Source organism: Musa acuminata, chromosome BXJ2-11, assembly GCF_036884655.1.
Source record: "Musa acuminata AAA Group cultivar baxijiao chromosome BXJ2-11, Cavendish_Baxijiao_AAA, whole genome shotgun sequence".
Lineage (NCBI taxonomy): Eukaryota > Viridiplantae > Streptophyta > Magnoliopsida > Zingiberales > Musaceae > Musa > Musa acuminata.
The window spans coordinates 2,980,450-2,996,583 of NC_088348.1; the positions used below are offsets into that span (position 1 = coordinate 2,980,450).

General features: G+C 35.3%; 1 protein-coding gene across 3 annotated transcripts in view; it reads right to left on the reverse strand.

The window, feature by feature from the left end:
• LOC135627764 (tripeptidyl-peptidase 2-like) overlaps positions 1 to 16,134 on the reverse strand; it is a 51,191-nt gene that overhangs the window by 2,332 nt on the left and 32,725 nt on the right. For 2 of the 3 annotated variants that reach the window (XM_065134011.1, XM_065134010.1), the window contains 11 exons: positions 13,129 to 13,208; positions 12,536 to 12,608; positions 9,993 to 10,078; positions 9,863 to 9,914; positions 9,601 to 9,735; positions 9,357 to 9,425; positions 8,848 to 8,940; positions 5,866 to 5,961; positions 5,605 to 5,703; positions 3,352 to 3,444; positions 651 to 839 (listed from right to left, as the gene is read on the reverse strand). In XM_065134011.1, the coding sequence (XP_064990083.1) occupies positions 651 to 839; positions 3,352 to 3,444; positions 5,605 to 5,703; positions 5,866 to 5,961; positions 8,848 to 8,940; positions 9,357 to 9,425; positions 9,601 to 9,735; positions 9,863 to 9,914; positions 9,993 to 10,078; positions 12,536 to 12,608; positions 13,129 to 13,208 (1,065 nt within the window). Of the gene's footprint in view, positions 1 to 650; positions 840 to 3,351; positions 3,445 to 5,604; positions 5,704 to 5,865; positions 5,962 to 8,847; positions 8,941 to 9,356; positions 9,426 to 9,600; positions 9,736 to 9,862; positions 9,915 to 9,992; positions 10,079 to 12,535; positions 12,609 to 13,128; positions 13,209 to 16,134 lie in introns of those variants that run through there. The other variant, XR_010492693.1, reaches the window with a different exon arrangement.

Here is a 16,134-nt window from a genome sequence, read left to right on the forward strand (position 1 = left end):
AGAACGGTCAATGACAAGTTCTTCAATGAATATTGTCCATTCTGTAGGCACAATGTTAAAAACAAAAAACACTAAAAGGCTTCATAAATGATCAATTAATTGCCCAAATTTATGTTTCATACACTTTCTTTTCCCAATAACTATACGATACAAAGTTAATGAGACAACTTCTATTTACTTACCATTCATGTAATACAAACACATATTTACATACAAATGAAAATTTACAGAAGGATGAATCATAGTGAAGGAGGAGACAAAACATACCAAAAAATACTTAATGGTTATAGTTTAAAATTTGCAAAATTTACAAATTTTCCATGGGTTATAACGTGATCTATTTGATATCAGACACTCTGCCTGCCTGAACATGTTGCTGGTCACTAGACAGACAGATGCACTGTTTTCCAGTGGATGCACATTACCAAAACATATCCCAGGTTCACATGGAACACTTAGGTCCTCTTTATAGTCCCTTTTCTGAACAAAGTAAAACGCGATAGAAGGAAACCACGGGCTTCTTTAAGAATTCCATTTTGCACTTTCTATTTCTAGGTTCTTAGCAAATAAGTGGATGCTTAGAATACACCTTAAGAATTAAACTATCAAAGAAAAAACACAAAATAAGCGGAACAGTCAACAAATTATACCTTTAAAGCAGTTCCAAGCCTTCCACAACGTCGCTCACGTACCACCAACAGCATGCAGTACTTTGTGGATTTGATGTCCACCCACTTCTTCAACTCTTTTAATGTTTCTTCAAAAATGTCAGGTTCATCACTTGGCACATCAAAGTCGGTGCCACTCACAGCTACAGATGTCACCACAGGCTGATCAACCTGAATTAAATAAAAATATATTTAAGAAAACAAGTGGTCTCAATTGGCTATAACCTGAGCACTCGAAGAAACCATTCTCCTAGTACCCAACACAAGATGGTAAAATAGACGAACCAATATAGAAATGATAATGGCATAGCACATATATGCCAAAACAACAAGTTCCGAGAAAAAAGTAGGATAAACTTGTAAGGGATACAGCAACAGAAATTTCTATTTAGGTTTTATTTCACTCAATTTGCAAGCTTCAGGGTGGTAAACTAGATTGGTAACCCTATTAATAAATAATGATACAGTGAGTAATAAGGCAAGCATTCTAACTAATATATAAGAAAAGAAAATACATAAGACTCTTGCCAATGCAGGCTTTGAGGATGATTAATATACACATCCTTCTCTCTATATTAGAAAGGTTGTTTCCGAGAATCAAACCTTAGTCTCCCAGGTTTCATTGGAGCAATTTTACCATTATATCAAGGCCAGTCATCTAAGCATCCTAACTTACTAGTATAGAAGGAAGCTATCCTAAAAGCTTAACGAGACCAAAAGAGCATACTTGAGAAGTCTTGAGAAGTATTACTCAAGTACGAGTATATTAAGAGATCAAAACTATTGTAACTACTAAATAAGGTACACTTATCTGAAGTATTTAACAAATGTCCACAAAATCATTGGTCTGAACAAGGAACTGATTGAGCATGAGCAATGAAGATGACAATTTTCATTTTACAGTAACAATAACTCTGAACATATAATAAGAACTAACATGCATAACTTTGGACACATCGAACACAGGAAGGCTTTAAAAGTCAACGTGGCAGAGGGAGAGAGGTACCACAGATCATGGATTTGTTGTAATCAAGATAGAGGAGAGGGGTGATACAGATCATAGTTTAGTGCAAGCAGGCCACACAATGACATCAAGTTTGTCACTCTTGCTTCAACCAGCAAAGCAATGAGCTATGCAACCTCATAAGAGACAGAAAGGACAAATAGAATTGTACAACTAATTATAGGAAGGTTTAGGTCATATGGTTTGAGAAATTAACACTGAACATGCCAACTCAAAAGATTTAGGTCATAAGGTCTAGGTCATAAGTTCCTACAAGCATAGCTTTAACTTTTGCAATAATTGGGAAATCCTTGATGCATAACAAAGATTTATATAATACATTTGTTGGCTGGTCCAATAGAAAATTGATATCTGAACTATAAGATCCTAAACTCAGTGGAATTGCGCCATTCAATATTTATTCTCTTACATCATGGAGTAATAAACAGTACTTGGGTGGATCATGCCACTTATTTCAAGGGATTGGATTTAGTGAGTCAACAATGAAGAAAAAAGTCAACAACTGATTGATAACAGATATAATATTCAAGGAAACAGCAGAGAAATAGGAATTCAATATTAAAAAAAATAATTAAGACAGCCAAATTATGCTTCCATATAAAATATAAATGTCATTGACCAGCAGGATGCACGAGTACATACCTATAGTACGAAAATGCTAGTCAACAAAATAAGAAAACAAAATCATAGAAAGAATCCTGAAAGATGTGTTTTATAATTCAGCATGTAACTAGAGAGAATCCCCGATTGTACCAAACATAACTAGTTCATTAAAATTAATTTTTTTTATTGCTATTTTTTTTAGAATTAAAAAATTACCAGATATGAATAAAGCCAATGTCAAAAGGCTTAGTCTTGCACATGCTAAACAATTTCTATGGTCGTCTGACTTCAATTGCCAAAGAGTAAAGACAACTTCTCATGATAACCTTTGAATTCAAATTAACCACTAAGACCCACATTACATAGACACCTTTCAACGCACTTGACACATTGGGCAAACCACTATCATCTTGCATCATTAATGTAGTAAGAAAACTTGAACCAGGCTTTTTATGCTGTCATGGAGCGCTGTGCAGCTGAAGCTGACCAAAGGCATATCTTCTGACAATTTTTTGCTAAAATATAAATTTATACTCTCAAGAATGTGAACTATTAAGCTGTCTGTAAAACATTTATCCAAGGTTCAGATTGGCTTTTCCAGGTTCACCAAGAATAAAAAAATGATGATTGCAATATCAAAACAATAACACCATACAATTAATTAAAATTTAAACATGAAGACTCAGAAAATAAGTAGAAAAAGAGATGCAAGAAATAGAATGTAGTGCAAAAGACATGCTTTTTATAATTAAATATTAACAATGAATTATTATAAGATCCAAGAATACTGAACATGTTTTTTACAGAAAAAAATGAATAAAAAAGATAATAAGGACTTTAAGGTTAAGTTATGATGCTTGGTAAATGCATAAGTTCAGATTATTTGAGCTTCTTTACAGGACTATGTATATTTTAAGAAAATCACAAACAATGAAACTCCATTTTCAGTTAATATTAGAAAGCAAGATTGCAGCATAGCTTATTTTAAAAAGAAACAATTCAGAGAATTATCCTGTTTAAAAAGGTCAGGAAATGATAACTAAGAAATCATAATACCTCAGAAAACTCTGCATCTGCAAGAGCTAATCCCTTCTGATATAATGCCTCCGCCAGTTGGTCACGGGTAACTTCCATCTTCTTCTTTATTTTCTGCATGAAAAATTCAATTGGATGCAAATTCCAAATTTTTGGACAAACCTAAATTTTTTAATCAGTAAGAATTAATGAAAAAAACATGAGATGGAAAATAGAAACCTTGAAGCAGAAATTAATAAGAGCTCATTACAAAATAACCTTATGAAGAAATAATTAAATGATTCAGAACTCATTTTAAACAAGGTTCATCTTACCGGTCCATACCGGTGTACCGGCCGACCATTGATACAATACGTACCGAGGCATACTAACATACCGTATGTTGGTACAATGAGACATACTGATGGTACAGTAAATTACTGAAAATAGGTCTAAAAATTCTTGAAAGAAAAAAATCAGATTAGGGTTTTTAAGTTGGAAATGAATATAAATTTAGTATAATTTAGCAAAAATAATCTAAATTAGGAATAAATAGTGATATATATCTTTTTCGGGCTTTAAGAAGTAGTTTTGTAGTACGTTCCATATCGTCCTTCCGTAAATATTGAATTATCTACAAAGAAATGATTTGAATTATTAGATTATTTTTTAAATAACTTAAACCTTAAGATTCAAATGAATCAAGTAACCAATTGATGGATATACTTGGTTGCTGGTTCTACCATCAAAAGTAACGATAGGACTCCATAGATGATAGATCGAGGTCATCGATCCTATGTATATGTATATCAATTTGATATGTTTGTCGGACCCAACCTTGAAATTGATCTCATGACATAGTATACTAATACACCATATGTCATTGGTGTATCAATATGGTGATGGTCGTAGTCTAATTGTTATGAACCAAGTGTTTGAGACAACTCTTGAGGCAAGGACAATTGTGACATGTATTAGTGCAAAGCATGGAGAATGTTAGAATTTTTACTTTTGCCTTGATCTACTGCTCCATATCATAAAATCGATTATCGTACTACTAAAAGACTACCACCGTACTTACTGCTATTGGCCGTAAGATTCTTCATAATACAACGACTGTGAATACGATGAGCTTCGCTCTGTGTCTACATCGTATAAGATATGTCACATTTGCTTAAAATCATCCACTATCTTCCTCTTCTCCTTATGTGTATAAACTTGAATAGTACCTCGTCGAGCATCATGATCTGAATCTTGGGTGACGTATAAAATACTACTCCTTAGTCCATGCACCACTCTCAAATTATGTAGATGAGACCATCAACTCTCCGACATCGCCACCATCATCAGTCGAGGCATTGTTGTTCATGTCACTGCTATGTCTCTAGATCGAGCGGGGTGTTGAATGCGATTGACAAGGTCTCTCGTTGCCAGCCTCTATTCTTTCCAATGGTGCGACTGATGCTACTGCCTTCCCCTTTGCCTTTACACGCTGGTCGGACGATTGTGATAGTTGGATGTCTCTAGTTCTTCGAGCAATCTAACATAATGTTGCCTGGTTCCTTTCGCCATGTTCTAACCGAGGATCTTCCACCTACTGGGGATGTGCTTCCTCTTCTTCTATTGTCTCAGTGATAAAATGTGAATAACGTGGAGGATCTCTGGCCTTATCAAATAGAGGATCCTCTTTGTTGAGTTTTAGAGAGTAAAAATGTGAGAATGAGAGAGATGTAAAAGGAGATAGGAAAGGATTTAAAAGCCCTTTCCTATGGTTCAAACGGTCAAAATTGACCGTTTAAAACAGGGCAATCTTAACCCTTGATCGACAATAGTCGGATTTCGACCATTATCGATTGGTATAGACCCTGTATCACCTGATACGAGGTCATGTAACATGTACTGCCAGGTATAGAGTGGTCCATGTACTGGTCCCCCCTCGAACAGATATGTACCGCCTATATTGGGTGGTCCACCTTGGTACGATGAACCTTGGTCTTAAGAAAGTATAGCATTTTCAACTAGCATGTACGGCACCAGCAATGGCAATTCTGATACATAAGTAAGCAGTTTCAATCTGTACAGTCCAAGGGGTATGCTGACCAACAGGCGAAGTAGGCATCGCACTATAAGTGTAATGACATTTATAGCTAAAATAATAATTGTTGATAAGAATGAACTTCAGATATACTGAAAATACTTAATGTGCACGATGAATCATGAGACCTTTTGGAAGGAATCAGTTCACAATGAGTGAATGACTAAGAATCATAACATGAATAATTAAATACTTGTCACCTCAGCCTCTTCATCTTCAGGGTCCGATTTTATAGATAAGTACTTTAATAGCTCTTCTTGGTCAATGCTTTCAATGACCTCATTGGCAGCATCAATAATCTGAAACCAGATTCGTGCAATTAGAGATCCAGTTGAAAATTACTCGAAACCAAAATTACATAGTTAATTATAATATTCAGAAAGAGACTAGAACTCTCAACAAAAAGTCAGCTGTTATCAAAATATAGTATGTAGAAGGTCATAATCAATTAGTACACTAACCCTTTGATTATGACTAATCTTATCCTGATCAGGGCTTCCAGAGACTATGCATTCCAATATTTTGGCAAGCAATGGCGTATAACTGGGATACTCCATCTACATTGATGGAAACAAAAATGCATTAGCATGATTGTTCATATAGTGAAGTTTAAAAATTGCAACCTGCATATATAACAACGAAAAAAAAGGAAAAGATATATCACAATCAGATGATAAGACCAAATGGAAAACAATTCATCATCATTGTAACAAATAGACTAGGATGAAAATTTAGATTTTTTACTTCAGTGTTTATGAGGCAAATGCAGCAACAACAGGAGTTTACTTCGCTAAAGAAATGAAAATAAGAAGTTACATACAAGACTAGTTAGACCAGAAAAAAAGAAAGAGGGAAAGAAGAAGAAAGAAAAAAGCAAAAGAGCACAACAAGAGTGGAAGTGAAGGTGTCAAATGAAATCAAATCCACCATATGAGAAGTGCTAACAATAGCAAGGAAGCTTTTGAGCCAAGAGAAGGTGTCAAATAAAACATCACGGCTCAGTGCAGACACCCTTAAAAATTCTGCTGTCAGTCTTCTTCCAAATTGGTCAAAATGAGATAAAGAGTAAAACCAAAAAGTGTTCCTTTCCAATAACTCCAGATGTTTGAAGATGTTCAATAGCTTCGTGGTGACAACGTAATAAAGGAGAATGTGATCTGACCTGACTTGATTGCACTTAGTTTTCTAAAGGCTATCCACAAAACATTTTACTTGGATATGGACATCTTCATAGATGTGTTTAAAAAAAGGACATAAGCAATATCCAAAGTTCATTGGCATACTTGTTTACATGTAGAATTCAAATATAAGCATCTGCATGTTATATATGATACAAGTGTTTGTGTTGGGAGTAATGCACTAAACTTCATTTTAGAGGAGAGAGAGTTAATTTCACCTAGACTTTACACACACTTGATCAAGACAGGGACGACTTAGATATAGTCTCAAATGAATCTTCCCCTTCCTATCATTAGACCTCTTCCTAATCTACTAACATAACACTGTTGGCACCACTTCCAACAAACTAGGCATCCTGAACCTCCGACCTCAACCTACTCATCTATAGAATTACCTAGCACTTCCATTTGTCTTAAAAGAAAAATTGCTCACCCATCAAGACGCATAAGGTGAGGTAATTCCAGACAAGTGATCAGATGACTAAAATAGTGGTAATGTTCCTTAGAAGCTGATAAATATTCTCACGTGCTACTCATTGCATTTCTTTTATGCTTGATGTTCCTACAATGCCAATGGTTGCTTTTGATCTGCTAAACTTGGCAGAGGCAGGTGCAGCTGACAAAGGAATTAATTGCTGCTTCCACTGGTGTTGGTTGTAGTTGCTTAAGTTGTGGCAAAGGCGGTAACTGCTACTAAAGGTATTAATTTCTACTTCCACTAGTGTTGGTTGCAGTTGTTGCAGCTGCAATTTCTGCTAGCATTGGTTAAAGTGGCTATTTGGCGTTCCATTAAAGGCATTAGTTGCTAATTCCAATAATGTTGGTTGCAGTTGTTGCTGTCGCAACTACTGCTAGCGTTGTTTAAAGTGGCTATTTTGCCTTTCATCATCACACAGCTGCTTAACAATGTGTGTCACTATGGGTGCCTGTCTCACACCTAGAACAAAAACAATAATGTCCCAGCACTGTCTAGCACAGATTATTTTCAAAAACACTAAGCAATGCCAAGCATCCTCCACTTACCTGACCAAAATCATGGGTCATCTTATCGATCCGTACCGGTGTACCAACCAGTTGTTGGTATGGTACGTTCTAAGTCTTACCGAGATGTACCAAGCGTACCAACATATGATACATGAAGGCATACCAATGTACCGCCCCAGTCCCCTGTCAGACTGGTACATACCATCAGTAACGAGTGGTACCGAGCGGTATGACGAATCTTGACCAAAATGATTATCATGCTGGTTTTTCAGAAGAAATAATATTTACTCTAGCATCTGGCACTTGACATACAATGGAAACTGCTGAAAGCAAGACTAGTACTTCCATTACTGCAGCTGATGCCTATAGCTTCTCATTTATCTTCCACTGTCTTTTGCTGCAGAACTTCAATGTATTTCTCTGTGCCTACCCCCAACCTCAAGTAATACTAATAGCAAAACTGATGAGATGCAAGGAGAGTCAATTTTAAAACAGCACACAGAACTCTATGTACTCTTTATTTTTTTTGGAACATTCTTGATAATTTTGCAAGTGAGTTGTGTTCTTTTAAAAATTTTGGTCTAACGCTTGCTCACCCCTCTATCATTGAAGCACTGTATATTTTGGATGTGAAGCAGCAATACTGCATGAAGCCTTTGTTTGCTGCATCCGAATCTCAACTTCTCATCCCCTATCAGCATTCTCTTAGAAATGAGGGAACAAAGTAGAGAGAACATTATACCCTAACCCTCTCTCCCTCTTAATTTCTTAACCCTTCCAGTTGTCATTGCACATTGGCTTACCCTCAAACGATCATATTTCTCCTACTTCAAGACCTATGACCTCTATGCTTCCATCTCAAACAAGGGCCAATTATCCTCTTTGAGATATGTTTAATTTCTGGACAACTTGAAAAGTAGGGTCTAATATTAGGAGCACATTTTTATTTTGTGTCGTTAGTCGATGCAACTAAATTGATCAGCAAGTGAGAAAAAATAATCCTTCCTTTTCTTCAGGACAGAATTTCATAAGGTTCATGTATATACTTATGCCCACACTCGTAAGACATCCATCTCAATGTTCTACAATACATCTTGTTCTACCTGAGAACTTAAAAAAACATTATTTTTGAAATCTTCATTTTCATCATTTCATGTATAACAGAAATATTAAATTCATCTTTCGAATAGTAGTATTGCAGTCATAACATAAACTTATTCTACCCTAGAATATATTGAATAAAAATAACATAAATAAACAAAATATAAAGAGAAATGTTACCTTAAGAGAAGCAGCAAGTTCATACCATGCGGATCTTTCTTCATCAGAATCTCGTTTTAGCTCTGAAAGAAACCTGATCTTAGCATCCCTTAACTGATGGAAAATTAAGAAATTAGAATACCATAGAACACAAGAAGAGTATACTATAAACACACAAGTATATAACATGCCTGTCATCTTATAATAATATATGAATAAAACCATGTAAGTTTTTGTAACCCAAAATTTACATTCAAGCTTGTCACCATCCGTAAAAAGTGTGGCCATAAGGCCCATAACACATACATCAAGTCAAATTGTCACATAACTAAAACACATATACTAGAGGACACTGATACAAAAACTAAAGGGAGATATGGAAAAATATGAAATGAATATGAACACAATAGCATTTTGAGAAATTCAAAAATGGATTTTGTGTTTTAATATCAGGTTAAACATGTTATTTCTTTTAAAAAACAGATGAATAATAGAACAGCAAAGTAACAAGCTTGTGTTACTTTAGGTACCTCTTCATCTAAACGCTCAGAGGCACTTTTTTTGCTACCAATGGTCTCCTTTGCTTTCTCCTCATCAATCTGCAAGCTTTGTTGTAGACATGTTAAGATCCAAAACAAAGAACAAAGTGTGCAATCTGATATAAAAATGCAAACCAAGCATCTCACAAAGTTCTTAAACTGACGAAACAAAAAACACCATGCATCAACACTAGAATAGAGAAGTAAAATTAGAAAAAGCACCAGAAATCATGACCTTAGATGGTGGGACAAGATAAGATATATGATAAGATACTGGCGGCTGTTGATGATTCTGGCCGTCTTTCTTGTTCTTGAGGCTAATTGTACCATAAGATATTGATCCAAGCAATACTGCACCAGGTAAAGAATTCTGCAGCAACATAGGTACCAGAAGAGCACACAACCATGAAAAAGATTACAAGGAGAACATAAAGGGCCTGATGCACTAATAAAGCTGTTATACAACAAAGTCTACAACAAAGAATGACATTAAGTACCTTTGGGAGCTTTTCTCTCAATGGTGGACTAATATAAAAAGCTTCAGCTTCGCTGAGAACACATCCAACATGACTTAGGAAACTAAAACCTAATTACAATATGGCTCTAACAAACTTCTAAAAACTATACCCTGGAACTAGAACAGAGGATTTAAAGGTGCCGTTTCCCATTATGGGACCATCAGGTTCGGAAAAGAAACTCAACTGAATGCAGTCCTGCAATTACAATTTCAAAATCATCAGTATTCTGCAGTAAAATTCTCAAAAGTTTGCATATTTTGATACAGTACCAGGACAGCCAATAGTACGAAGAAAACAATAGGTACCAATATCATAAGATTCACTTTAATCTGAAAAGAACTAAATGGTTATGTAAACATACATAATAAGCATGCTATTTGGAGAGACATTCTATCAAAATTCTCATCAGACAAATAAGTAATCATTAAATTGTTTACAGTTTCAAATAGCATATATGCAGTATCATATAAGGACATGTACATAGATCCGACATAATATTCAAGGATAAAACAGACTTTCTCCAAACCTTAGGAACCAATGCCAACTCAAAAGCAGTATATTAAAACATTGTTGGGGAAAACACACTTATTACAAATATGAAAGAGGATAGGACCAGTATGTGATACCTTAGCTATAATATGCATCTAGGAGTATGCTTTATTTCAATGACAAGATGTAAAGGTATAGTCATATGATGCATTCCTCATCGTATGAATTTCATAAAGCAGGACCATGCAATCAACAAAATATGGCCCTGGTCCCAGGGATCTTGAAACAATTATGTCAAACATTCAGAAGTCAGCAAATATATGGGCAACAAAACATTCATATTGGAGCACTAAACCACTTAACAAACAGACTATTCTATTTACATAATATCAAAACAGTCAATTTTCAAAAAAGAATTTTGCAACAATTAGCATGTCTTCAATTAAGAATTGGCCCAAGGGCATACATCATTTAAACCTATAGTTGAGAAGAAATGCTTGAAGCTAACACAAAGCTTAGGAAGCTAGCATTTCCATGGGGGGCTACAAGATTATTAAGATGCTTCTCAAGTTCAATGTTATTCACAGGCTAACAATTCAGGTTTATCGATCAGTTGTTTTCCATATTACAAGAGATATCTATATAGGATAATGAAATCAGATTTGAACAAATAACATCAGTTTGCTTCCACGCAGTGATTTAAAAAGCGCTAGGCACCAAAAGGCGCTAAGGTCCAAAAACGCCCGAGGCGCTAGGCGCTCGCACGAGCAAAGCGATGCGCTAAAATATAAAAATATATAATATAATTAATAAATATAATTATTTAAAATTTTAAATAAAAATATGCTATTAAATTAAGAAAATCTAAGATACAAAAGCATAACAGTATACTGTATACTGTTAACAGTATACAGAAGGAAGAGGAGTGTAAGGGAGTGCTGACTGAGAAAAGAGGAAGCAACAACGGGAGTGGCAGCGGCAGCGGCAGCGAGCAATGACAACAGGAGTGGCGAGCGACGACAGCGGCAACGAGCAAGGTTAGGGTTGGGTAGCAACAGCTGATATCGGTGCTTTAGTTGGTTCGAATGAACCAACTAAAGCACCAGAGACCGAACCAGACCTAAAACGCTGGTTCGATCGCATGGTTTAACCCAAGCGCTCGCTCGAAACGCCCAACGCCTGGGCTCGGGCGAGCGCCCAAGCATCACCTCTTTGAAGCGCGCCGCTTGGAAGTGAAGCAAGGCGCTCGGGCCTCGCCTCGCCTCGCCCGAGCGCCTAGGCGAGCGCCCGAGCGCCTTTTTAAATCACTGCTTCCACGGGTGAGTAAAGAAGTTCAAATATGGGTCTAGACAGGTTGTGGTTACAACTAATTAAACTTTTACAACTGAGGTGAGGATTTGAGGTTATGGCAACCATGGGGCAAAGTTATGAATTAAATTTAGGACCCGCGCTCTCTCTCTTTCCCCCTCATTCTCCGTGCACCACCCGTCGGCCCCGCCTGTTATTCCCCTTCTCTTTCCTCATCTTCATCATCATCCTCTTCACCTCCTCCTCTCTACTTCTTCTACAGCTTGTCCTCTTCCTCTTCACCTCGTCCTCTTGGTTACTGCTGTGTGTGTTGACATATAAGCAGATGGCACATAAGTACAGAATGGACCTCATACGTTTTAGCCATTGACTGGCATGGATATGATAATAAAATGTCAATGCTTAGGGCTACCAACCATATTTATGGTAATCCTTTCCTACTTTTGCTCCTCACTATACCAATACTATGTTTGCTGATATCATTTGTTACACATCGACCCACCGGATTACTAACTCACCAATTTGATAGGCCTCAATCACATGGACCAAAATGCTTAAACTCATAACAATGGTAGTGACCCATCTATCCCTACAAACCAATTCAAACCCCTCTCCCACTTTCAATGTGGAACTAAACTGTGGTAGTACAGTAATTAAAATGCAATTAGTAGCAGAATCATTAATGTCAACATATAAATTGGTATATGAAAGAAATTAGGTAAAAATTGATGTATCTATAGTTAATTGTTATAAATTTGACAAAAATAGTTAGTAATAGCATTGTCCTACAATATTTCAGGACTATTGAACAACACAAATGCCAAAATTATTTCAACATTGCATTTCAATCTTTACCTTTTTCTCCAATTTTCTATTAACAAATAGGACCAATTGCTTAAGTTTCTCCAAGATATGAATATTTTCATGCCTGCATATAATAGCCCAATATATTTAGTGCACAGCCAACAAAACAAAACAAAGTTGCAAGTTAGGTATATCTAGGCAATAGAATATTCAATCACATGGCACAAATAATTCACATGATCCTCGAGAAAGAGAATCTCATGGGTTAATCTAGTTCAGTTATCACAAGTGGTTCAAGTATTTTGAGAAAAAGAAGAAAGAAATTATATAAACATTGAAAAAGCCAATTTTAGGAACGACAAAATTTCTCTTGCCAAATGCCAATAAAAATATTCCTGATAGTAGGAACGCAAGATTGACCCCTAAAGAAAATCACAAAATCAAAGAAATCACTAACAAAGTCTCTAAGTGTGTATTTACCAAGTGAAACAGATCCAAATCAAGATCCAATATTTTAATGATCAAATATCAAATTCATACACTATGGAAGGCCAGAAGTCTAGAGAAAGAAGAAAGAATTACCCTACTTATTGATAATTATCATTGCTATTTAAATGCCATAATGTCATATATAATATAAGTACCTTATATAAAGCCGAAGGGTGAATTCACCCTTGGGGAGCTTCACATAATGAGGGTAGACATCACCAGATGCATAGACACGCTATGGAAGAAAAAGCACAAAATCAGCTTTTAGACACACTTAAAAGCAAGTATCATGAGAAAAAAGGCACATTATTAGAAAAACTGCTGACCTTCCAAAATAAGGTTATCTTTTCATGAAATTTATCATTCTTAGAAATAAGGGATCATATTGATCATCATAATACATAATGCTTTTAATGTATGCAACTTAGCACATTCATTCACCACCCCAGTAACCCCCAACCACAAAAAGGAAGAAAAAACAGAAAAATAAGTCTAGTAGTTGGGATTTTCACTACAAACAATTCAACTTTGACATATTCTCATTTCATTGCATTGCACCTCTGTATTTCAATTAATAATTTCAAGAATAAAACTTTTAAATAAAAGATTTCAAGAAATCCAAAAACCTGGAAAGAGATACCCACAAGACCGTAACATCCTCAACCGCTCAATATGCTAATGGAGCTTTCAGTATGTTCTATGTATTTTTGGAAATATAATGACAATGACTTGGCACACAACCATTTGTATTTAGTAAGAAAAGTAACCAGACAATTTTGACTTAGCAGGGACTAGCAAATTTTTGGTAATCCAGTGGCAACGTACATGTCCTCATTTTAAACATCAGTATTTGCTGTTTAATCTGAGTTAGGAAGTGATATGGCACATTAATAGACCCGAGATTTGAAGTGCAACAGTAATTCAAAATCTACAACATTATTCTTTAATTTCCTAAATAATTAAAGTTCAATAGATCCTAATGCAGCAACAAGTAGGCCAGATTAATATATCCTTAAGATAGCAAAGCACCTCGGTTCTAAACCACTTTATCAAGTATTGTAAACGTCTAGAGTAGGGACCAGTAATCTGTTGACTTGGCTTTAGATAGATACTAGAAATGGATCAAATTTGAAAAGGTTTGGATCTGGATAATTGTACCAAACACAAGCCGCAAAAATTGATCCAATTAATGATGAAACTCTTACCATATGACCAATCTGATTTTGGTCGATTTCTTGGTCTTACAGCCACAAGTTGATCAGAATAGACGAGAATCAATTTAAACCAAACTGAAGTCATACTAACTTTTCCGACAGTATCAAACAAAGAAAAAGACGATGAGAACTGAGAAGAATGATATTGGGGGAAGGAAAAGAAAAGTGAAATTAAGATGGAGCAAAGATTTAAAAAACAGAAACAAGTGCATAAAGGAATAAGAATCTTTTAATTTTCTCATATGATGTTTCTTTTTTTTTTGTCTTAAAATTATTTTCTAAAGTGATCCTGATCGCATACCTACTGCTCCTATTCAACTGATTCTACCAATCCCTGCTGTAGTCCCTAAAACTACCTTGCGAACTATTCTTCCTCCCTCTTTCCTGGTTGAATCCATCTGATTGGACTCAGATCAACTCAAGAAAAGGGAAAAAAGTTAGTTTCTGTCGAAGACATTAGAAGCATTACCCACTGCACAATGACTGAAGAACTACTTTGTCCTTCATGCTTTAACTTTACTCTAGTTTCCTCAGCAAGTTGTAGATCTTTCCAAACTGACTTGTTACAGGAACCTGCTTATTTAATGATCAAACACATTTTTCTTGTCCAGTTAGGCCAACAATCAAAAGCAAGCCAACGACTGTCAGTCTCCTGCATCTTCATTCTTGTGCGGGAAACCACATTAAAAGCATGAAAATAGTCACAATTGTATATCATAGACAAAATAACTTTGGAACCATAAAATAAGAGTTAAATTTATTTTCAAGATCAGATAAATCAAACTTGATGGACTAATGTACTTATATCCAGTCCTATGTTGTTGCACCAATTCCAAAACCATTTGCAGCCCAAATATGCTGAAAGAAAAGGAGAGAACTAGTCTTGTTATTAGTGACAACATCACATATATAAACAAATAAAGAATTCAGACAATGCCTGAGTAGTTCTGCAAGTTCTAAAATTGGACTGGAATAGAAATATCAATCAGATTCTAACAGCAACAGCGACCAGATGTGTCAGCCCATAACTATCTTAAGTTCTTAAGAAGGTCTCTCAAGAAAGAGTTCATAGAGAGCACAAGTGGGTAGCTAGCAGCTCTTTTATTTGCCATGATCTATGACTTCTCACATTTAGCTTTGTTAATAAGAAATTGAATTACTTCTAGTTAATAAGTGCTTTCGAAATGAAAATATAACCTAAACCTATATAAGCACCTATTAGCTTCTACTGAGGTTAAGGATGATATGGGGATGAAAGATTGTGAAACAGAGTACATGGAAATGACACTGGAACCCTATTCCTATGGTAAACACTTCCTAACTCAAGCAAATAAGAAAAACAAGTAACAGAAAAAGGTAAATAGCTACTAAATATTAAACCTTATATGTGACAATATGACCCATCAAATTATTTCAAATTATTAAACCTTATATGTAACAATTCAAATTATTTCTTTTTAGATAGTTTAACATTAACGAAAGGAAGGTCTAGTATGTACCACAAAGTTACTCCTCAAAGTCCAAAAAAGATATATCTCAGTATTCTTTCATAATTTATATTATTTTTGCTAAAATTATACTAAATTTATATTTATTCTCAACTTAAAAACCCTAATCCAATACTTTTTCTAATTTTCAGGAATTTTTAGAGCTATTTTCAATATTTTTACCATACCGTTGATATGGTCAGGTGTACCGACATACAATACATTGGTACACCTCGGTACATACCATACCAATGGTTGGTCGGTACAGACCGGTAAGGCAAACCTTGACCTATAAAACAAACTTCAACGAGTACCGGCATAAAATAAACTCCAATTATGCAAGGACTATGCTCTTGTTTCATGAGAAATAAACCACAATAAATGGATACATAAACTTGAAAACAAATATGTACATAATAAATTATTCAGGGAACTTGAATAAAAAAGTGAGGCCAGTAAA